This window comes from Chelonoidis abingdonii, chromosome 2 (assembly GCF_003597395.2).
Source record: "Chelonoidis abingdonii isolate Lonesome George chromosome 2, CheloAbing_2.0, whole genome shotgun sequence".
Taxonomy (NCBI): domain Eukaryota; kingdom Metazoa; phylum Chordata; order Testudines; family Testudinidae; genus Chelonoidis; species Chelonoidis abingdonii.
In genome coordinates, this window is record NC_133770.1 from 259,698,422 (window position 1) to 259,723,533 (window position 25,112).

Consider the following 25,112-nt stretch of genomic DNA (forward strand, 5'->3'; position numbering starts at 1 on the left):
CTATTAGAAACTAGGATCCAAATTTTAGCTTTAAAAATATAGATATATCTATCAGTGGAAATATTTTCATTGCATTTTAATAAATTTGAATTAAAATAACTAGTTTTTAAACTTAATATTTATAAGCCAAGCACTACCTCACTGTGCTAGCATGAAGAATCATACTGACTGTAAACAAGATCAGAAAGTGTCCTGTCTAGTTCAATTTACTTTATGCATTTTATTCAGCTTGGACAATGAAGGTGTTTGTTTTTTATAATTCTGTATTAATGAATGCAGTCAGTTTAGATCACTTCCATCTGAATGTATTTATCTAGTATTACATTTTCCAACGTTACTATACATGAAAGTTGGGGGAAAATATTTGTTTTTCAGTTAACTTTGTACACACAACAGCATTTTGTGTCTTTCACACAGCAAAAGGGAAAAGACAAAAAAGACAGGAAAATAGATTGTAAAACTACACAAATTGGCAAGTGACGTATCAAAGTATTTCTAACTATTTTGTAAATGGATTAAATTCCAACTTGCTATCCTTTGGTACTTTGATATTTTTAAAGAACAGATTTGCTTAACTGTCTAGCTACTGTTAGAGTAACCTCAGTGCCCACCTTAAGAAAGATGTATGCTTACTGGAAGGTGTTAAGAAGTTCCTTTGGTGTGAGAGCCACCTCAGAGCATGTATAGGTGGTGCAATAGAATTGAATAGAATAATAATCTTCCTGTTCCAGCATTATCTGTTTCATTCAAAAAGTGCAACTGTGTCCATCCAAGCAAACTAAAAATAGGATCAGTTTTTCATCTTACAATACACAAACAAATTGTGGGTGAAAAAGTTAGCAAAAAATAAATTTTAACATGCTTTATAAGTTTGTGTTCTTAGTTGGCTGCATTGCCAATCATGAATGAATATTAGGATTTTATTTCAAGAGTTACATCAATAATTATACATACATTTGCTTAACCCTTTTCCATTAAGAAATCCGTATTTTAAATCAATTTAAAATATATTAGTCTTTATACTTACACATTGCAGTAATTTCATAAGCAATAACTTTTTAAACCAGTAAATAAGCAGTTAAGAGACAGAAGAGAGCAGTTTTTGTAAAACATTTATTTCATAACATTCTCTCTTTTTACATGTGTTACTAATTAAAGTGTTTTTAAGAATTTTTCGAAGTCCTTTACTGAGGCTTTGGCAATCTCTGTACAAAACACCTCATCGGGCATGGATACTAGTTTGTCCAGAGAGATGTAGCTGGGCTGTGCTGGGTCATACTGTGCTCTTCCCAAAAATGTAAGAAACATATGTCTTTCTTTGACTCGTAATAGCTTTGAATTGAAAACCTAGGAAACAAAAGAAAAGGTTGAGTTTTATAAGCTTCAGGCTCTATAAGTACATCTAAAACTAAAAGTTTTGCAACTAAAGTAAAAGTTCTGAAAAAAAAATGGAAGTTTTGCATCTTCCCCCCTCCATTTTTCTAAACCATTTCTCATTAAGTATATGAGCCAGATACTATATGACATTCAATTTTTTTTAAAATTAACACTGTTGGAATTAAACAGAGAATCAATATGTGAAGATAAATCTCAAGAAAGTAACTTCACACAGTGGATTCCATTTATTAGCAACTGCTTGGTTCCCAGCAAAAAGTTGTCATTATCTGGAAGTTGCCAATAAGCAGAAGGTAGGTTTGCAGAGCTGCAGCAAGGGAAGAAAGCATTGGAATGTGCCTTCCTTGCCTGCAGCACTGCAAGCCTGTCTGCAACTGGTGCATGCAGGATGAAGCCCAGAGAGCACTTGGAGATGTACCATGCCTCCCCATGGAAAACCCCAAATTTGGACTGTAACCTCCCTTGCCCTACCCACAACCTCCCTTCCCAGTCTGCAGCACCAGGACTCCTGCAGGGGCTTCCCTAGTGGGCAGGGATGCAAGCACCCCAGATGGTTAACTCCTGTGAAGGCAGGGGGCTGCCACCAGAGAAGGAAGCTCTTTGATGTGCTAAGCCTGGGACTCCAGTGCCAGGTCAGGATGTACCCTGGAGAGCACAGGAAGAGGTACCACACAGCCCTAGGATTTCCTTCCCTGGCTGCAGCCCTGTGAACTTGCCTGTGGATGGGGCCTTTATTCCAATCAACCAATTAAATAAAAAAAAATAGTAAGCAGCATGCCTATTACCAATATTCAAATCCCATTAATATTAAAGGTAATGGGATGGAATCAGCTCCTGTTAACTGAAAATTATTAACATCGGGTTTGCTATTAAGCAGCATTCCCTGTATATGCTAACCCATAAATCAATGGTACTCTCTACCCTGGAATACTGTGTTCAGTTCTAGTCAGTCACCTTATTTCAAAAAAAAGAATATAGCACAAATGGGGGTTCAGAGATAAGTAACAAGAATGATTGCAGGCAAACAGAAACTTCCATATGAAAAGAGATTCAGACTAGGATTGTATTTTAGAAAAGAGACAAATAAGAGGATGAGGATATGTTACAGTACAAAATAATGAATGGTAGAGTGGTGGTAGATTAGGTACAGCTATTCACCTTTTATAATGCAGAACCAACGGGCTAGACAATGAAACTGATAAAAGGAAGTTTATTTCATACAGTACACAATGAGCTTGTGGAACTCATTTTCACAAAATAACACTGAGGCCAAGCAGTAGATAGGATTCAAATAGGGATTGGGCTTTTATATGGCTAAGGTATCCAGAGTTATAGCAGTATGGATTAAAACAAACTCAAGAGTTTTGTGAGGAATATGATTTCTCATGCTTCAGAGCATCACTCAACTTCTTTAAGGGGAGATAAGATGACACTACCTGGGGGCAGATTATCCAGAACTGCTGACTGCAGGGCTTCTTCCCCTTTCCTATGAAGAGGCTGGTATTGGTATGGTATTCTTACTCTGGCCACTCTTGGAGACAGGAGGGGGGAGGGATAGCTCAGTGGTTTGAGCACTGGCCTGCTAAACCCAGGGTCGTGAGCTCAATCCTTGAGGGGCTATTTAGGGATCAGGGACAAAAATCTGTCTGGGGATTAGTCCTGCTTTGAGCAGGGGGTTGGACTAGATGACCTCCTGAGGTCCCTTCCAACCCTGATATTCTGTGATATTGGAGTAGATGGACACTAGTCTGTTCTGGTATGGCAGTGCCTATGTTCCTGCCCCCCAAACGCTTACCATGTAAATAGGACATGGCACCAAGTGGGGATAAGAAACAGGGAATAAGAAGGGAGTGTGTGACAATTAAGACTATTTTAATGGTTGTTAATAAAGTCATTTTTTTCCCCCTCACTTCTCATAAACAAGATGGCAGAATAGAGAATTTTTAGGAGCAATTTGAATGAGGCAAAGGGGGGGGCTTGGTGAAAGATTTGGGGAGGTCATTCCCAGCATAAGAGGTAGCATGAAAGAAGGAAAGGAGATGGGAGAGGAGAACAAGAGGCATGAAAGCTGATGCTATTGGCAGAATGGAGAGGGCAGAGAAGACACAACGAGAAACCAGGTTAGAGATCTGTTTTCTTTCATTTGGCATTGCAATGCTTTTTTGTTATCAGATAAGTGAAGACATCAGTCTTCTGTTTGCATAATAGCTTGGTCAGGTAATCAGATTTTCCAGTGGAGAGAGGCCCCTTCTACAATGAGTTGGAAAACATAGAGCTATAAGCCAGTGTTTCAATATTTGCCCTCAAAAAGGGCCATTTCACTTAAGATTGTCACTTGAGTTGCTTTTCGGACCACAAGGCTGTCAATGGTATTCAGTCGCCATGTTGAGGGCTCTGATCCTCCTGAAACACAGGCAGGACCACATGAAGGTTGCCATCTTCCTCCCTAGAGAGTATAATGGATGAATGATGAAAGGCCTTAAAAGCAAAGACATGACACTTAAATATCACGTGCAGCACAATGGTGAGGCTGTGAAGCATCTCAAGAGGGGGATGAGGCAGTGGAAGCAATGAGTGCAAAAAGGGATTTTGGATGGACTAAAAGTAGATGCTAAATAGATCTAAGAGGAGGAGACTGTAGTAGTCCAACCAGGAGCTAATTAGGGTGTGGACAAATAATCTGGTCATCAGGACAGAGGGAGCAGATTTTTTGCACATGGCCTATATGTTGTGGGGGGGGGGGGGAAGGGAAACAAAAAAAATAAGCCCGATTAAAATTAAGGCTGTGATTTAGTCTCAGCGGGCTCATGGAATCTGTGACTTACAAAGACCTCCATGACTTCAGCTAGTGCCAGCTGGGAGCTGCAGGGTCCCCTGCAGCCTGTGGAGGGAGGAAGCTGTCGGGGAGTCCTGCAGCTCCCGGCTACCACAGGTGACGGGGGGAGCACTGCAGCTCCCAGCCACCACGGTGGCAGGAGGGATACGCCACTACTAGCTACTGCAGGTGGCAAGGGGGACCCGGCAGCAGGGGGAATCCCTGCTGCTCACAGCCACCCCAGGTGGCAGGAAGGATCCACACTGCTCCCATGCACCACAGGTGGCAGGGGTGATCCACTGAGCTCTCAGCCACTGCAGGCAGCAAGAGGGAACCCCAGGACTCCTGGCTGCTGCGGGAGGGGGCAGGAGGAGGCCAAGCCCCCCCCCCCCCCCAGGCTACCTATTTTGTCATGGATATTTTTAGTAAAAGTCAAGAACAGGTCACAGGCTTCTGTGAATTTTTCATTATTGCCTATGACTTGTCTGTGACTTTTACTAAAAATATCTGTGACCAAATCTTAGCTTCAGTTATAATCCTAGATGGCAGGGAGGATGGTGGCATCAATTGTTGTGGAAAAGAGGAAACAGAGGTCTTGGTTTGAAAGTGTGTGTGTTTGGTTTTGCATGAGGCTTGAAATGGTGATGATCCACTAGCTAAAATGAGATGTTGGAGAGGCAAAGATGAGGCTCATCTGCTGGAGACAGTTTATATTTGTGAATCATCAGCATAAAGGCAATAGTTAATAGTGAGTGCAAGGGCCCCACCAAAGATAGAGCTCAGGCGGAAAAGTTGATGTGTCAAAGGACTGAGCTTTCAGGGATTCACAAGAGACAAAAAGCTTTCAAAAATGTATGCAGAAAGAATGGCTAAACATGTAGTTAGGAGAACCACCAAGAGGGATGGAGTCATGAACCTAAGGGATGATGTGAATAGTACCAAAGGCAGGAAGATGAATATGGAGATAGATACTGAGGCCATTGGACTTAGTGTTAGAGCAGTGGGTCTCAAACTTTTATACTGGTGACCCCTTTCACACAGCAAGCCAAGCATGACCCCCCTTATAAATTAAAAACACTTTTTTACATTTAACACTATTATAAATGCTGGAGGTGAAGTGCTGTTTGGGGCTGGAGGCTGACAGCTCACGATCCCCCTCTCCCCCATGCAATAATCTCAGAAGCCCCTGATAGGTCATGACCCTATTTGAGAATCCGTTAGAGAATGTTGACAGGGAAGAGTGGAGATACGGGCAGTGATGAGAGGTCACACAAGATTTTGTCATTTTACCTTGGAGGGAAAAAATCGTAATCAAGATCCTAGATGGAGAAAGAGAGAGAAAGAATCCTCCCCAACAACCTGTTAATTTAGCTTTTTGTTTGGTCTTGACTTCTTAAGATCAGCCATCCCATGGCTTTTACTTCAAGGGCAGTCTAAGAAGGAATTAAATGATTGTAGCCATGAGTCATGGCTACAATCATTTAATTCCTTCTTAGACTGCCCTTTGCAGTTTTAAATTGCACATGTTTCACTTGTAAAAAGTTGCCACGTTCCACTCAGAGATGACTGCATTTCAGCAGTGAGTAAAGCAAACCCTAAATATACTGTTTATTTTTAGGATGAAAGAAAATGTAAGGCAGTAGAAAAAAAGTTAATTATCAGGAACTCAACTATTTGTGCAATACACCTCAGTAAAGATTTTAACCCGTTTAAGTAGTACACTGATGAGTAAAGACATTTTGTTGCTTGCCATATACATTCTAAAGGCAATACAAGAAATTACATTCAAGCGATTTAATGATATTAAACTTCTGCCAGATAAAATACTTAACTTAGAAACAGGGCAAATCTGAAAGAAGTCATTGCGAGAACCGCATTTTTAGAACTAGTTAAATACCTGATGAAGAGGGTTTGGATTTTTTGGATTGGATTTTCCAAAAATTAGGTTGAACTTTCTCCAGTGTCCTTCCTGTTTCTCCCACCGACAGGAAAACCTTAGATCCAGTGGTACTCAGACCTCAGTGGTTCAGGAGTCAAATTAGCAATTAACATTACCCAAAAGAACCACAGTAGTGTGAATTCATTGTTTAATTTACTATTTTTATATGTATATATTATTCTCACAACAAAATGACCAAATATTCCACAATAATATAGTAAAAGCATCCTGATTGGTTAATAATTAAATCACACTGTTTTAGTATCATGTGCTGCAAAGAGATGCAGGGAAGACGTTAAAGAACCACTTGCAGTTCCCGAGCCACAGGCCTGGTCTACACTACGCGTTTAAATCGATTTAAAGGGCGTTAAATCGATTTAACCCTGTACCCATCCACACTACAACCCCCTTTATATCGCTATAAAGGGCTCTTTAAATCGATTTCTGTACTCCACCCCGACGAGAGGAGTAGCACTAAATTCGATATTAACATCGGATTACGGTTAGTGTGGACGGAAATGGACGTCATTGGCCTCCGGGCGGTATCCCACAGTGCAACACTGACCGCTCTGGACAGCAATCTGAACTCGGATGCAGCGGGCAGGTAAACAGGAAAAGCCCCGCGAACTTTTGAATTACATTTCCTGTTTGGCCAGCGTGGAGTTCTGATCAGCACAGGTGGCGATGCAGTCTCAAATCCAAAAAGAGCTCCAGCATGGACCGTGATGGGAGATACTAGATCTGATCGCTGTATGGGAGACAATCTGTTGTATCGAGCTCCGTTACAGAACACGCAAATGCCAAACGTTGAAAAAAAATCTCCAGGATACACAGCGCTGCGTGACAAGCGTAACGGGAAGCCAGAGACTCACAATGGACGTCATGGATAAGGGGGTACTGAGAGATTCCAGATCCAACAGTCCACGCGTCTCTGAAGAGGTCAAAGTTAATTTGGCTTCTTGGGCTGAGCGCCAATCGTCTTATGTTCAAACCACAGTGTCTGGCGTGGTTCAGGGATCGACTCCCTCAGTCTCTTCCATCCCCCGCCCCCCTCCACGTGAAAAGAAAGACAGAGAAAATTGGTTTCTGTTACTCTGTCATGTCACCTATGTGTACTGAATGCTGACTGGTAAAAAGACCGCGATGCCTAGCAGCAGTGAAAGAGCGTATCCGCTCCTCTCCCCTCCTGGTGGTGACAGTCCAATATGACTGAAATCCGTCGTAAGCCATCAGCGACCGTGAAGTGCTCCTGGCTGGCTCAGTGACAACAGCTGCCGGGCGGCCTGGGAAATATATGGGACTGACTCCCGATCGGAGGTCATAGGAACGGCTTGGGTAACCATCTCTCATGAAGCAACGGGGGCTGCGCCTTCATCGCCCCCCCTTGTCCTGTGTAAGAAAAGTCTGACTGCCTTGGACTGGCATACCCGGGAGAGCTGCCTCCCTCAATTTATCTCACTATACAAGTCGTGGGGTGTTCTTATTCCTGCATTTTCTATACCCTTCATGACACAAAGGTGGCGCGGGGGGGGACTTGGTACACCTGCCCGGTAGCCCAGGAGAGTGGGTTGGGGAGGAAGGCAATGGGATGGGTTGTTGCAGGGCACCCCCTGTGATACTGACACAAGCAGCCTGTGCTTGATAACACTGGCTCTCATACACTATGCCCTTATTCTGCAGGACTGAGCATCTATTTTAGGAACCATAAGGAGGGATTATGACTCGCAGTTCCCAAAGTGAGTGCAATTCCCAATTTGTGTCTTTGCGTTGGCCCCGACGCCGATTTCAAGCGCAGGGGCCACTACAGATAGCAGCGGACACAGTACGCAGGCTGAAGAGAATGACCTGTTCATCTCATTGCCAGTTTCTCGCGCAGTAGACGGTAACAGGGGACCGACCGTAAACCATCTCTGCTAAGGCAATTGCAAAAGCAAAGTTGAATGCTGGCTTGTAGCGCTGGAGTTCGCCTGTCCTCCGGCCAGCAAATCCAGTACACATACGGTGCCGGGAAAAAAAAGCTGCGACGGGCCTCTCATTGGTTTGCCTGTGGCTCGTTGGCGTCTGCAGGGCCAATTATCCAGGTGAAAAACAGCGGCGCAAAGGATTTGTAGCTGATGTTTCCCAGAGGGAAGGATGACTGATGACCACTTATACCAGAAGCACCCGCGATCTATACTGATTCACCCACAGAATTCCGGGGCGGGGCGACTGCGGGGAACTATGGGCTGAGCTAGGAAGAGCTACCCACAATGCAACGCTTCAGAAATCGACGTTAGCCTCGGACCATGGACGCACAACGCCGAATTACTGTGCCTAGTGTGGCCGCATGAAATCGAATTTATAATATCAGTTTTATAAAACTGATTTTAGCTAATTCGATATTATCCCGTAGTGTAGACATGGCCTCAGTCTGAGTACTGGAGGTGCAGATGAAGATGACTCCAACAACAGTGTTCAGTGTAGCAGGTACTTACCTACTTTGTAAATCAGCCAGTAGAGGTCACCACTGCCATTACCATAGAAAACAAGATTATTATGTTCACTGGACCAAGGAAGAAAAAAGTGCTAAATGAGCTCCCAAATTGAAATCTTTAGCACATCTGCCTGTTGCTCCACTGAACTAGTCATGAGTGAATTACTACTAATAAAAATTGTTCTAATTTAAGCAAAGCCCCAAACTACCTTTTGCTACTAGAAATCACTTGAAAAATCCATGTGGATTCTGGCAGTTGTAGAATTTTGCCCTCAGTGCTGGCCCAGTGAAGGAAATCAAACTGCTTGTTTTGATGGCAATTGCACTTTAACCCACAATTCTTAAATCTCTTACTTGAGGGAAGTTAGTAAGGATGTGGTGGGGAATGCCCATTACATTGTGCAGGTAGTCAAAAGTCTCCGTTAGCTTCCTTTTGTTTGCAGTTAAAATCTTTGGGATTTTAGATACAATCTGCTGAATTTCATTACGTCGAAAACCAAGTTCAACCTGGCACACCTGAAAAACGAAATAATAAATCAGCGATAATTAGATTTTTCTTAACAAATCACTAAAACTTGTTATATTTAAAAAAAAAAAGTTATCTGTACTATTAAGATATTGCAATCACTGGTCATCTAGCTGTGGGTATCTAAACTATAGCATCCACCACAAACATGTGGACAGTGCTATGTCGACAGGAGAAACTACTGTCTCTCAGGGAGGTGAATTAATTATGCCGATGGGAGAAACTCTGACAGCAGAGGAGCATCTTCACTAAAGTGGTATAGCGGTGCAGCTGAGCCGCTGTAGCACTGCAGACAAGCCCTTACTGAGGCGGCAACTTAAGAAGTAGGGGTGTTCTCATGAAAAACTGGATGCTTCTCAATCCTGTGAAGCCAGCCAGCTCTGCAACAGATTGAACTTTTTGGGGAGAAAAACTACTTTATTAGACAGGAACAGTAACTACTAATAAGTGCAGACCAAGGGTTGCTTTGATTTTGTTTTGTATTGTAACCTTCTGTTTTCATCACTTCATCTTGTCTTTAGTACACTCTTTCTCCTTTCTTAAATAAACCTTCTGTTTTACTACAAGTTGTGTGTGTTATACAGGAGCGGTGATTTAAGGTAAAACTAGTAAACTGGACACTATACTCCCTTTGGGGCAGAGGGCCTGGCATTTCTGTGATTAACTAGTGTCATGGGCTGGATACCACAGACGAACGCTTCAGACTGTGGGACTCAGATGCACCAAACCTGCAAGGCAAAGACAGAGCTAGTATAGCCCAGAGAAGAGTACTTGAGTGGCTGAAAGGCTGGTTGTGTTAAGCAGCTAATATCCAGCTAGGCACAGACAAGACACCCTCATGGCAGAGGCAGGAGGACTCTCAGTTCTGGGTGCCCTGAGAATCATCAGACCATCTAACAACTGTCTGATGGAAACAACTCTTGTCCACTACCAATCTAGGCTGGATTTGAACTACTGATCTAAAGTTTAGTAGATTCTAAAGCCAGAAGGGACCTCTACGATCCTCTAATTTGAACTTCTGTATAACACAGACCACAGAACTTCACCAAAATAATTCCCAGAATCTCTTTCTCAGAAAAACAACAAGAAGTCCGGTGACTCTCCACGCATCTGAGGAAGTGAGGTTTTTTACCCATGAAAGCTTATGCCCAAATAAATCTGTTAGTCTTTAAGTTGCCACCGGACTCTTTGTTGTTTTTGTGGATACAGACTAACAAGGCTACTCCCCGATACTTCTCTTAGAAAAATATCCCATTCTGATTTAAAAATGGTCAGTGATGGAAAATCCACCACAACTCTTGCTCAATTGTTCCAATGGTTAATTACTATCACCATTAAAAACATACATCTTATTTCCAGTCTGAATTTGTCAAGCTTCAGCTTCCAGCCGCTGGATTATGTTATACATCTCTCTGTTAGACTGAAAAGCCCATTATTAAATATTTGCTCCACATACAGTTACTTATAGACTGTAATCAAGTCTGCAAGATTAAAGACTATCTCACTTGTAGTCCCTGAATTATCTAGCCTTCAGGGGACTTATCTCCACAGTATTACTAGATTTAATTAGTGACTGTTTCTTCCCATCCACAAAGCTGAGGACAGCAACACTATGTACTTCATTAGATAGACAGACACAAATTTGGGCTTTTCAAAAACATTCATTGTGACATTACTTGCACAGATTGGGGATTCAAAGTTCATTAAAAAGAAAGTGCTATTAATTGAAACAATCTGCTCCTTCCCAAACCTCCTCCCTCACCACACCCCTTCCTGATTGGCAGATTTCCAATAGTCAGGCGTTTCAGAGCAGCTATTTTACCTGAAAACAATAGATTTTTATTCATTTATGGATTATATGGTAATATGATTTCTCAAATTGAATTACTGCACATCATGCTGTTGCCCTAGCTTGTGTGACAGCACAATAATTAAAGCAATATACAGCTTACATTTTCAAAGGGGAAAGAAGTCCTTACGGAATTGCAAGTTATTTATCCAACAATTGTTAATCAAGACCATCTGCTATCAGATAATAGGTGTCAAATACACTTTTTGGCAGCTGAGCATCTTACCAAGAGAAGATAATCAGCTGCATATTTCTTGTTCCTATATCCTCAGGCATAATTACCATATTTTTTGCCAGCTTTGGTTAAGAAAAGATAGCGGCCCAATCTTTCACTGTTTACTCAGAAAATGATATCCATTGATGTCAACAGGGCTTTTAACTGAGTAAATTATGCCCCGAGAATCCTCTAAATCCAAAATTTTAAAAAACTAAAACTAAGTGCTATTGCACATGTGCTCTGAAACCTGAATGTTAAAGACCAAAACAATTTTACTAGAAAGATCCTTAAAGTTATTTTAGATGTTCACATAAATACATTACCTCCTGCGTGGAATTTACATCGAAGGAATTTTAAGTCTGTATTTTTAACTAGCATAGCTATATGATATATTGACTTATCAGATGGTTTTTAAGTTTACCTGCCAATTTTCTTTTATAGGCTCAAGACTGCCAGTCAGTAGCCTTGGAAGACGAACTACTAAATCTCGGGTCTATAATTTAAAAATGGGAAAGATTATTGTTATTGAAACCACAACTGTTAGAAATCCATCCATGTAAATCAGATATATATTTTAAATTCACAAATGTTTTGCTGGATTTTTACACACATATGCTCCTGAATTTCAATTCTAGTCTGAGGAACTTAATTCTTTCACTTGAAAATTCATTATATCTCCAGTACCAGGATTAGAGAGTCTGAAAAGACAGGGAAAAAAAAAAAAAAAAAAAAAAAAGAGGAAAAGGTACTAAAAAATAGCTGGAGTCAAATTTTACCATTCAGAAAAGGATGGGATTGAAAAGGTATGGTGAAACACAGGAAGATGAGATTAAAATAGGCCTACGGACAAAGGCATTTTGAACTCCATATCCTTTGACAGTTATCTTTCTAGCCAAAGAGCAGAGGACACCCTTTGGAGGCTGATAATTAAGGATTAGCCATTGAATGAAGTAATTAACTCAACTCCTACATACATCAGAAGACTGAACAGACTGCTAATGCCTTGAAGACCATAAAGCAAGGAACCAAGCATCTAATCTGGTCTCCTGTGCAACCATGCAGAGTACATCCAATAGGTTTCTGGGCTAAACACATTGTTAGGAGATTATGCCGGTATGGTATTTGTATACTATATGATGTACTTAAGGCCCTTGTTATATTGCAGAATTTTAAAAAAAGATGAAGTCAGTTGTTTTATTTACTGTTTTAGCAGTAGGATCAATCCTCTGATGCTGCATCAGATGATAAAGTTGTATATACATTTGACACTGTTCACAGATGTACTGCCTTCAGAGGCAGTATTTTGGGATCCTTGGTGTTAAAGATTCAAGCTACCTGCCTGGGGGAGTTAAAGTCATGTCTTCAGCAACAGCGTGAGAGTGACAATCAATAACCTTGCACGTACACTATAAGTATTTTGAGGTTATCTATGAGCACCTATATTTCAATTCTAGCCTACTTTCACTAACAAGTATGTAGGGGTATATTATTTACCTTTTGCACACTTAGTCCAAGTTCTTTTTGGAAGAAACCCAACCTATTATCCAATCTTTCCACTGAAAAAGACAGTAAAAATGGAGCTCTCGAGACCATCTGTGCAACCGCTTCCTTACCAAATTTTTTTGATTTTAGGTAAGCCACTCTAGGAAAGAGCAAACAATCAGTGATGAACATTTTTTGCTTCCATTTATTCATCTAGTTGCTCAAATTCCTCAGTGATATCTTGCAAACAGACAGATGTTTTAATATTAACATACAACCCTGCCAGAAATAATTAAGGGGGAAAAGTCTGCTGTTATCATAAAAGGAAAATACCATCCCTTCCAATTAACTATAAGCAAAATATGAGAGCAAAATGTCAGTACTGAAGACAGATTTTAATTCTTTCCAGCTGTACTTAAAATACAGGTTAAAATAGTTATCTGCTTAACTACCAGCCTGTCTCACAGGATTAAAAGCACCCTAATAAACATCAGGGCATGTGGCTATGACAATATACATTGCCTTCTGCTTATTTTAATGAAATATATTTTCATTGCTTTGGTCAAACTTAAGAAGGACCTCAATACCATCCTCCCTTGCACAGGCCTATTATGCCAATATCACAGAAGTAGAAATACCATACAATGCCATGTATGGAGAAACTTTCCACAAAACAGTAGATTAAACATTTTTAGACCTGTAGAAGTTATTGTTGTTATAACAGATCTCTACTTTTGGTCATTGGCCCCAGGATTTAGTTATAAAATATCTGGTTGCCAGGACACAGAAACAGTTGATCAACAACCTTTCAAGGGGAGCAGTGGAGTCAAAAAACCTAACTGGCTTCAAGACCGAGCTTGATACCATCCCCTCCACAAATGTATGATGACACTGCCTACATACAATGGCACATAGCTGACCTGCAACTGCTAGCAGCAAATATTTCCATCATCTGGTGGTGGGACACTAGATGGGGAGGGCTCTGAGTTACTACAGATAATTCTTTGCCAGCTGTCTTGCTGGGGGTCTGAAAGGTCTAACTGATCACCATATCTGGGGTTGGGAAGGAATTTTCCCTCAGGTCAGATTGGCAAAGACCATGGGGGAGGGGGCTTTCTCCTTCTTCTGCAGCATTGCCAATCTGACTGGGGAGGGGAGGGAAAGTGGTGTCATCTTCCTCTGCAGCATGGGATACAGGTCACTTGCAGCTTTAAACTAGTGTAAATGGTGGATTCTCTAAAACTTGGAAGTCTTTAAATCATTATTTGAAAACTTCAGTAACTCAGAGGTTAGGGAGTCTATTATAGGAGTGGATGGGTAATGTTCTGTGGCTTGCAATGTGAAGGAGGTCAGATTAAATTATCATGATGGTACCTTCTGACCTTAAAGTCTATGAGTAACATTTTTATGTTTAAGAGAGGTTTATTTCCTCTCCATCTGCTGAAGTTAGTGAAAATGGAATTCTATCTAAAATACTATATGTAGGACCCTACAAAATTGACAGTCCATTTTGATCAATTTTAAAATTAGTCAATTTCACAGTTTCAGATGTTTACATCTGAAATTTCAGAGTGTTGTAATGTTGGGGGTCCCAACCCAAGCAGCACAGTAAAATTGACCTAATTCCTGTCAGTTTGTTGCCAATAGGGTTCTGAAAAGAAACGATTTTCCTGTCACAATTTTACTCTGCTGCACTTCTTCCACTCAAATTTGCTAGATACTATATTCCTTGCAATGAAACCTAGAATTCTGCAGAAACTAATGGCAGAGGTCTCCAATTTTCAGAAGAAGTCTCTTATTTACCCCTAACGAATGGATTGTTCAAGACTGGTTTAAATATATCATATACTCAGAATTCCCAATCCCAAAAATTCTAAAAAACACAGTGGTTTTTAAAATTTCACAATGTAAGTCAAAGGTTTGTGGAGTTCTTTTCCTTTGCTTTCTCTTTGGTGAGTCATTAGGTTTCATGCTTTTCTGCAAAATCATGAGAGCCAGAAACTTACTTTAAAAACAAATTTAAAAAGTACAGCTGACATTTGCATGTGATCACCTGACACTAAGAGCTGGGACTTTTAAGACAGACACGAACAAGACTCATGATAATCCTGTCAGAGTTGGCAACCCTGTCAGATCAGCAGTTGTATAAAGCATGCTAAAGATTCAAGTCACCATTAACAGTCTTTCAAAATAAACATATTCGATGCAGCTGCACTACAGATACTGATTTGCAACTGTCAGAATTGTTATGAATTATGGAATGTTTTTACTTTTACAGTGTTTATCTCAAGTCATAAATGCCAAATCTATTGAAACTTTTGTTTTGTTTCCTGGCAACATGGGATCCATAACAATAAAACATTCCAGAGAGTGATGTAACCAATATTGTGTCCATCTGTATTTAAGTGTTGAGGCATAGGTGATATTGCTTCTTTAATTCAAAGGATACATTACATATTAATTCAACATACAGCCTGCTATATCCTCTGCACTAAAAACTTATTTTTAAAGTGCTATGCAAGCATTTATGAATACCAAATAAAAGATAAACTCACTCAAATCAAATGTTAAGTACATTCAAAATGAATTGGAGTGTATTTTTTTTTTTTTTAAACTTTGCAAGCCAAATGGCATTACAGGACATTCACCAAAATGAAAGTTTGACTTCACAGATGAGCTAGGTTGACTTTATCACTCTAAAGTGAGTATCTTGAGAAAATTAGAAGCAGCTGCAGACCCTTCAAAGTAAACATACTGCAGCACAGCTCTACCAGTAAATACTAGTTTCATATTGAATGTGCTATAGGTGTCTTTTCTGTATAGACATATTGCTGCTCCATGGGAAAAAGGGTATTAATCTTGTGACAGCTAGCAACAGTGCAGTACATACAGGTCTGTTAGCATTTCTAGTCTAAATGCTAGCATTCAGGAATTTCTCTATTGGATAGACAGATTTACTATGTGCAGAATCCAGGCAGGCATAGGCAAAACCAAGTTAGGTTTTGTAAGAAGTTGATTTCTAGACCAATTAAACTGGGAAATTTTCTAAATAAAGAAAAAAAGCCTATTCTACTGCAGTACTTGCACAAACTTAGCACTGGGGTGGTGAACTTGGCCAGAAAGTGAAACTGACTAGTTATTTCAGCATCCAAGTGTAACTGTCTCACCACAGTAAACAAACTGCATAAATTGAGTAAAGAAAAGTAAGGCCATGTTTACGCTATAAACTTTGGTTGAGGCAAGTTACATCAGCATAAAGTCAAAGCACTTAGTATGTCGCTTGTGCATGTGCATACTTAGCTCCCTGCATCTGCACTGTGTGTGCTCACCAGGAGTACTTGTATCGATGCGGTGCGGTGCACCATGCAGCATGCAACCCACCACTGTCCAGCACATGTCTTTTGGGAAAGTTTGGCAACACATAATGGAGCACAAATGAGTTGTGTAAGAATATATGGGAGCAAGGGGTCAACTTTCCAGTGGGCAACTGTCTCCATCCCACAATGTCAGCTATATCAGGCGTTCTCAACCTTTTTCTTTCTGAGGCCCCCACTAACATGCTATAAAAACTCCACGGCCCACCTGTGCCACAATAACTGGTTTTCTGCATATAAAAGTCAGGGCCAGCATTAGGGAGTATCAAGCAGGGCAATTGCCTGGGGCTCCACACCACGGGGCCCCAGCGAAAGCTACATTGCTCAGGCTTCAGCTTCAGCCCCGGGTGGTGGGACTCAGAGCCCATGCGGGTTTCAGTCCCACGCGATGGGGGTTCGGCTTTCTGCCCTGGGCCCCACCAAGTCTAACAATGGCCCTGCTTGGCAGCCCCCCTGAAACGTACTCACGGCCCCCCACCCTGGTTGAGAACCAGGGATCTATATAATAATTTTTATGCCTTTTTTCAAAATTCCACAGATGTGTGAGGCCCTCCTCACTGTCCACCATCACTAACAGAAGCACGGAGCCTACACAGTTCTGCACTCTTCTCATGAGCACTGCAAGCACGGGACACAATACTCCAGTATTTGCAGAGCTGCAAGAAGAGCTGAATCAGCAGGGAACATGATGATTTCTTGGAGGACAGATTGCTGTGGGACAAAGCGAGAACCAATTCAAGGTTGTTGATGGTGTTCACTGAGCAGCTGCAGAAAGTGGCACACAGCTTCTGGACCTGAGAAACAAACACTGTCTGGTTGGATCACATTGTAATTAAGGCACAGGATGATAAGCAGTGGCTGCAGAACTTTCAGATGTGCAAGGCCACACTCCTGGATGTGTGTGCTGACCTTGCCCAAGCTCTCCAGTGCAGCAAGACCAAAATGAGAGCTCCATTGACAGTGAAGTGAGTGGCGATCGCACTGTGAAACTTGAAACATCAGATTGCTACTGGTCACTCAGGAATCAGTTTGGAGTTGAGAAATCCACCACCAGGGCCATTGTCATGTAAATGCAGGACTATTAATAGAGCCCTGCATGGATACCAAAGATGTGTATCCGCAGCCGAGCCACAAGCTGCAAAAATTATCTGCAGTTGTCAGCAGATTTGCAGGACTCTACTTACCGTGGCTGGGCTGAGGCTCCAAGGCAACCCCATGCTGAAGCCCAGTCGGGGAGAGGCATGTCGGAGTCACGGACCCTCCACCTCCCCTCAGCCAGGCAGGAACACAGCCAGGGGCTGCTCTCAGCCCTCCCCACACTCTGGGCAGGTGGAGGGTCCACCGCGGCTCCCCACAGCAGCCAGCCCAGCTCTTACTATGGCCAGGCTGTGGCTCCAAGCCACTCCCACCCCAGCTGGAGCCAAGTCAGGGAGAATTGCACTGTGGGAAGCCAGGGTCCCTCCACCTGCCCTGGCCAGGGCATCTGGGGGACACAGACATGGGCTGGGGGCTGCTTGAGCCCTCCACCAGGGCAGGTGGAGGGACCCAGGCTCCACCGGGCTGCCATCATGGCTCTCCCCAACCCGGCTCTGGCCAGGGGCAGCTTGTAAACTGCAATTCTGCTAGGTTTAGCTATATCAGTCTAGAGATTTGAGTAAGCCATCTTAGCAGGTAGGCATGACATAGAAATCAGGCTCCTGGAAAAGCATGCGAGTAGCCCAAACTTTTCCAGCTTCTTCATTTGTTTTCTGTCCTCTGCTAGTCAGACTCACTCCCACAAAATAGCCAGGTAGAAGAATTTTGTTGTGACTCAACTACAGTTTCTCATTCTCAGAGTAATTTCAAACACACGTTCCCACCTACCTAAATGTCATAATTGTAGGGTTCCCAGTCTAATAAATGTTTTTGAATTTTTGTTATGTTCCATTCTATGCATCCGATGAAGTGAGTTTTAGCCCACGAAAGCTTATGCTCAAATAAATTTGTTAGTCTCTAAGGTGCCATAAGTACTCCTGTTCTTCTTTGAGTAGTGGCAGACTTAGATCTATGAGACTGTAGGATTCCAACTCCCAGGGGCCCCGCACCTAGCCCCCATAATCCCGATTACTCTCCACAGTCTGGACTGACTCTGGCAACAGCAGCCTGCTGCACAGCCCCAGTTATAAATGCATCTCTCTGCTCCCTGTTTAGAAAGCTGCACTTCCTTGCTGCCTTATTTCCTGGTTTGTAGCACAGGTGCATAGAAACTGGGTGACTTTAGATGAGGAGGGAGGCATTTTTATGTGGATTTTTACTTAGGGCCCTGCACGCCAAGCACCACCCCCACATTTGAGATTTTAAAGCATTTACATGTTAGACCTAACAAAATCCCACTGTTATATTTTACCTATTTTATAGATGGGTAAATGAAAGTAGAAGGGATTGGGTTTATGTGATTATAGTTAGCAGGCATAGGATTAATGGATCTTGGGCTTGTTTCATGAAAGACCTACCTTGTCTCTAGTGCCTCCATGTCTACAGCAAGAATGTATGGATTTTGGGTCAGGAATGGCCCCAGCTGATGATCTTCTACACCCACATCCTTAAGAAACAAAAGTCTTTTTCTTATATCTTTTTCAAAATCCAGTCTCAGTAGGAGTTGGCCTGCATGTGGACGTTTTTCTACTTTGGACAAATCAACTCCTACAGCAAATAAATCACATACACTATGTTAGTTGAATGCTTAGTTAAACAAATTACGAGGAACAGATTCATAAAAAACATAAGTACATGCTGTACTGCATGTATGAAGTCTTGAATACAACTTTTGTGCATATAGACAAAATATTTTGATTGCTCAAGATATTATGGTCAGAATAGCTTGTATATTCAGAAGAGAACCAGATAAAACAAGCTCTAAATTCTTTCTAATGCTAATTTTGGTAGCAAAATTGAGATAGTTTATTTTTTGAATAAAAAGACAGCAGGTTTCAGTATTGCAATCAGGGAAGTTAAGCATAGTAAGGTGCATTTCACACCATATTCTGAACTGTGCAATGCGCAGGGATCTCATTTTGTTTGCCCAGAGGTATGTGCAGGTGGGGATCTCCCAACTCTTTCTTATAGGGGCACAGTAAATGAGGGGGAAAATGTATTGCGAAGTGCCTTTGGTTACCAACCTAAATAGCTCTCATTATTAGATTGTTAGCCAAAGGCAATTCTAATACAAAACCCACCTGCCCCAACAATCCAGCAATTCACCTTTTTCTCTGGGCTTTATTCCACACTAAAGGGTGTAACTTTTTGTCTGTGCTACTGTGTCATGCACTAACTGGTCCATATGGACCCTGCTGCCACACACTAAAAGTTCCCTAATGCACTCTTATGTAGTCCCATTTAAAACAGTACTACGTTAATATACACTAGAGAAATTTTAGTGCATGGCAGCAGGGCCTACACAGACCATTAGCACACGGCACATTAATGAGGACTAAAATCTACAACTATCTGATATAGTGTAGACAAGTCCCAAATCTCTTTGGATCTCCCCTCCCACAAGTCATTTTTTTATTCTGTGCATTTCTTGCACTTAAAGGTTGATGGAGAAGGGACGGATGAGATCACCTTGACTTCAGGCATCTTTTTCAATTTGAGGTCTTTTTTGAGAGCCAGGATTTTCCCCATTTCTCCTGTCCTGCCTCTTAATTTTTCTCACTTCTAGAGCCCTGCATGATGGTAACCTTCCTTCCTACCAAGAAGGAAAAAGTAGCAGCTTCTCCACAGCCAGTTAACATTTCTTCAGTGAGCCCAGAGGGACAGAGGCTGCTAGAGTACAGCAAGGTGTTCCCTACCCCCAGGAGCTGAAGGTGATGCGCTCTCAGTGCTCCTAGCTTGTGCTAGATCAACAGCTGAGGAACACAGATTCTGTCCCAAACTAACATACATTGCTGGTAACTCACATGAACAGCCTCTACTTGCGTTCATTTGTCCTGCATCGCTTCCCTCTACCTTGGATTGTGCATTGCTACACCTATAAAATTATGATTTGCAAGTTTACTGCTAAGTCAGTAAAATCAAAATATAAATTAAAGAATGCTCAACACACCAAGCACAAATAATCTGCCTAAACATCATTATACTTACCCAAAAGCACTAATTTGCTCAGAGTTTCTGAACGATCAACATAATCTCTAAGTGTGAAAGAACCAAGGGGCAGGGGTGGCTCAGCTACAATCTGCACAGCTTCTTCTTCAGAGATCTCCTCCAAAGCAGACAAAGGTGGTGTATCTTCCCAAACTAGAAGTCATTAATAAGAGAAATGTTAATAGATTTTCTTGACAAACTGTTAGAATTTCCAGTACCTTCCCAGTCTGTCTCAAGAACTAGAAATTCAAGTATTTTCAAAATATGATTTTACTAGTGTTGTTGCTTTCACTTGTTTAGGGTATTTCTTCTGTGAGACAACTATGATTACCAGGCAACAGGAAACACAATTAGCTGTAATGTGATGAACTCAAAGGACCGATACTTTCCCTAGCTCAGCCAGGACTTCCTGCTAATCCCGCAAAAGTTTTTTTTGCATGCTTAACTTTAAGCATCCAAGTGATAATATCATGTGCTTAAAACTAAGCATGTGTGTTAATATTAGCAGGACTTTACAGTGCAACATAGGCAAGTCACTCAATCTTTGCTTCAATTCTCCATCAAATATGGATAATATCAGACCCCTAGCCAGTGAAGCACAATTAACAGTTCGAATGTATCTTAAGGTCCTTGGATTGATGCTGCTGTAGCAATATCACCAAAAAGCTTCCTAATAGTGAGATCTATTGAATTATGTAGTAGCCACACAAGGGAAGTTGTAAAAGCCACATCAGTCGAGACATTTAAATTTATAAAGGCCTGGAGAATATTAGCACATCTTTTTGCAACAGCCCTGTAAGGCAGAGAACTACTGTTATCTCTGTTTAACAGATTAGGAATTCAGGTACAGAAACAGTGACTTACCCAAGACTGCACACAAAGTCTATAGCAGAGTTGGGAACTGAACCTATACATCCTGAATCCCAGTCTAGTGCCTTAACCACAAGACAATCCTTCTCACTTCTGTTTGATTTTTTTTTTTAAACCTACTCTTGTTACAGTAATTTGACGTCTGTCTTGAAACGAGTTAGAAAAACACTTCTCTTTTTCCATTTTGTACACTTGTCAGCATTTCTCACATACTGTTTCAAAGTTTGTTCAGTTGTGTGGGTCTTTCACACAACAATAAGGGAGAAACAACTTTTTTGTTGTTATACCAATAAAAAACTAGCAGGATCTTATTAAAGGGGACAAGACATTTGTCACATTTATTGTAAATACCATAATAAAATAAAAGATAACAGCAAACAATGTTGTTTGGTTACTTATTCCTATGATTATATATATATATATATATATATATATCCATTCACACAATCATTCATACAAGTTCTGTGTAGATATTATAGTTACCAGCCTAAAGTTGCTTGTGACAGAATACTGGCCAGGTACTCTGTACACAAGAGTGGAGCCGAGTCCGGGTCAGGTGCACCTGATGCTCCTGGAGGCTGGCAGCAGAACCATAGACTCAAAGTCCTCAGTCTTCAGAGTCCAGCTTTATAGGGATTTTTCCCTATGTTAGTTCATGGGAGTTGCTTCATTCTGCTGTTGTTAAATTAATCAGCAGGTGGCTGGCTCCATGTTGGCAGCAGAATGTTACCCAAAGTCTCTTATCTCACCCTTCTTTTTTACAGGCTTTTAGTTTGGATTCAAAGTCTATAGGTCTTGCTGTGTCACGCTGCCTTTGGGTTTGGATTGATCACCCGTCAATTGCAGGCGTGACTTTCAGCCTTGAACCTGGCTTTGATCTTCCTTCTGTTGTTCTTTTGTCCTTTTCTTTTTAGGGTGGATGCTTTTTACTTTGTTTCACTGTTGTCTAGGTCTTCAGCCGTTGGTAGTTGAATTTCACCTCATCAGGACAGGCTGGGGCTGGAGGTTGATTTTATCATCCATACATGCCTCATTCACACATCTAAACTAACTAATAAGATTACAGCAGGGTTTGCAAAAATGAAGGTTGGAGGAAGCTTTTACAAGATGGAGTGAGTGTTTTAAAATGGGGTTTGAATTACAATATGGCAAGTGTAGTGAATGGTGAACAGAAGTTACATTAATAAAGTGAACAATTAAAAACAATTTCATTTATCAGTTCTACATTGTTAGTTTTTAAAGAAAATAAAACTGAAAAACTACAAACTGGCATGGACACTCAGGACCAGTGGCGTCCCTGAAACTGTCTCTTAAAAAAAAATCCATTCAGTAGCTATGAAATGGATGGTGTCCCTCTAACAAGGTTCTGTATGTCAACACTTCAATTTTTCAGTACTGATGGTTTTAGCATAAACATCCAGCCAGTGTGCATAGCCAGTGTGGCTAGACAGAACAAAAGGTAGAGTTACAAGTTATATCATCCATCTGCCACTGTAACTGCAGAATTGTTCCTTATATTTTACCATACTTTGTAGAGTCTAGTTTTAAATGCCCTAAAAATAGAGACATGGCCTCTAGCACCTCTATTCCACAGTCTGTACAGAGCTCTCACTGTTACAGAGTTTTAGATGATTTTCCAGCAGAAGTTTCTCTTTTCTCCATTTCATCCTAATATATCTGTCTGCATTTCTGGGACCAATTCAGCCCTGACATAAACAGACAAAACTCCATGGAAGTTGGAATATCTCACAGAGGGGTTGTAGGGCTTAATGTCTAAAAACACAAAGTCCTGGTCTGTGTTAGAAAAGGTGCATGTTGCTCAAGAATACATGTGTGAGAATACATATCACTAAACAGTTTGCTACTCTTCCACCTATTTGCACCTCTGACTGCAGAATCTCTATTTTGATACACTCTGGGTGAAAGCTGACTCATCTAAACCAGATTTACACGCACTTTGCACTACAGTCACAGAGGACCCAAACCTTCTCATCTGACGAAGTGGGTATTCACCCACGAAAGCTCATGCTCCAAAATGTCTGTTAGTCTATAAGGTACCACAGGATTTTTTGCTGCTTTTACAGATCCAGACTAACACAGCTACCCCTCTGATACTTGACAATCCTTCTCAGTTATACACAGGGTTAGCTGCAAGTTTAGGCCAGACAAGTCAACACAGTTTAGGAAAATCACTTTTTCTAGTAGTCCCCATTTGCAAAAGGAGAAAATGATTTGCCAAAGGACACAAAAAGGAGTCTTTGCCAGAACCAAACTAAAACTCTGTTTCCTGGCACTATGCTCATAGCCCACCTGTCTGCTGTGTGGAAGAAAGGCCTGTAAGCAGTACCTAAAACAGTTTAATGATGAGTGTGTTTAAACTACTGTTTTAACACACTAATCATTTAACATACATTGTTATGATGATATAAAGGGTTAAAACAATCTCTAATACCTTATTTCACAGTTGCAGATAAATGCTATTAGAAGAATGAAGTATAATTCTCATACTTAGTAGTTCCATAGCAATTTTTCTCCATACATATTAAAAGCCCTTTTCAGAGATTGTTTTTTATTATCTTTATTTACAGGTGAAGGCACAGAGTGGTTCAGTGGCTTGCCCAAGGTCACACAATGAGTTTGTGGCACAATGGAGAAGAGAATTCATATCGCCATACCACCAATCTGATATTCTGATAAGCAGACTAAACTTCTGACTAGATTTAAAAGCAATCAGTATGGTTTGTGGATCAAATACTTCTCTCACATTACAGAAACCCTATATTAATACTGGGGTTCAAACTGAGTGAAACTTGTAAAGACTGTCCAAATATGCCAGCATGAACAGGACTGAATGAGTTAACAGCCAAAAGTAAAAAGTTTAAAGCAGGATTTTCAGTATAGAACAACAGAAGTTCCTACATCATACTGCCAAAATGAGAATGGTTAGGTCAGTGGTTCCCAAACTTTAGCAATCCATGAACCCCTTTCACTAAAATGTGAAATCTCGCGAACCCCCTCCTAAAAATGAACGTTTCCAGGGATTTAAGTCTAAATCGCCTCAGTGTGATACTAACAACCAACAAACAAGAAAATGAGAAGATTCACTCACATCTCAATGAAGCAAAACAGCACTCCAGAGAAAATGACCTAGTATCGAATTACTGAGGCACCTTAACTGTTACATTGACTACAACGCCAGCCGGTTTGGTGTGCAAAGATTTTTTCTTCCACCACCAGGGCCATCCCTAGGGGGGTGCCCTGTGAGGGACCACCCATGTACAGCATAGCCCCTGCTGACTCTACCCTTCATGACGCTCAACTTCCCCATCTGCCAAGGACAGGGGTCCAAGCTGCCACCTGCACACCTGGGCCCCAGCTGCTGCCCTGCCCATCACAGGGCTCAGGGTGCCGGCCCACGCTAAGTGTTGGAGCACGGTGCTGGGAAGTTGGGGCTGGCAGCCCGAGCCCCATGGGGCTTAGGCTGCCGGCCCCAACTGTTGTGGGCTCAGGCTGCCGGCCCCTCCGCTGGCCGGGACTCGGCTGCATACTCTGCAGGGCTTGGGCTGCTGGCTCCTCCACTGTCCGGCGCTCAGGCTGCCAGCCCTGTGTTGCATGGGGCTCAGGCTGCTGGCGCCTCCGCTGACTGGGGCTCAGCTGCCCGCTCAGCATTCCACAGGGCTCGGGTTGTCTGCTCCACAACCGGGTCCCACCTGCTGCCTCCCATGCCCCGAATCCTCTGGCTGTCATTAAGGAAATTTTTCTGGCAACTCCCCTCTAACATTATGCAAACTCCAGTTTGGGAACCACTGGCTTAGGCAGATGCCAGGTAAGATAGGCTACACAATAAAAAGCATGAGCCCTCATCACAGAAAAGCAGAGGAAGTATCAACTGAGATGAATGTCATGTGAGATGAGACACGGGATACGCTGACTAGAAAGTATATGAACTAACAGCTCTGGGACATGAAGAATACCTAGAAAAAGGTGGTTTGAGATGCTGAAGGAGGACATGAAAGTTGGTGTCAACTTGTTAGATATAGTGGACAAGAA

At 41.7% G+C, this 25,112-nt stretch overlaps 1 protein-coding gene across 2 annotated transcripts in view; it reads right to left on the reverse strand.

Moving 5' to 3' along the window:
- Positions 1–1,099: 1,099 nt before the first annotated feature.
- Positions 1,100–25,112, reverse strand: part of MTERF3 (mitochondrial transcription termination factor 3) — a 28,008-nt gene continuing 3,995 nt past the window's right edge. For both annotated transcript variants that reach the window (XM_032763923.2, XM_032763924.2), the window contains exons 3-8: positions 20,193–20,345; positions 18,563–18,752; positions 12,709–12,856; positions 11,636–11,707; positions 8,977–9,138; positions 1,100–1,347 (exon numbers count right to left, since the gene is read on the reverse strand). In XM_032763923.2, the coding sequence (XP_032619814.1) occupies positions 1,153–1,347; positions 8,977–9,138; positions 11,636–11,707; positions 12,709–12,856; positions 18,563–18,752; positions 20,193–20,345 (920 nt within the window). In that variant the 3' untranslated portion in view covers positions 1,100–1,152. The remainder of the gene's footprint in view (positions 1,348–8,976; positions 9,139–11,635; positions 11,708–12,708; positions 12,857–18,562; positions 18,753–20,192; positions 20,346–25,112) is intronic.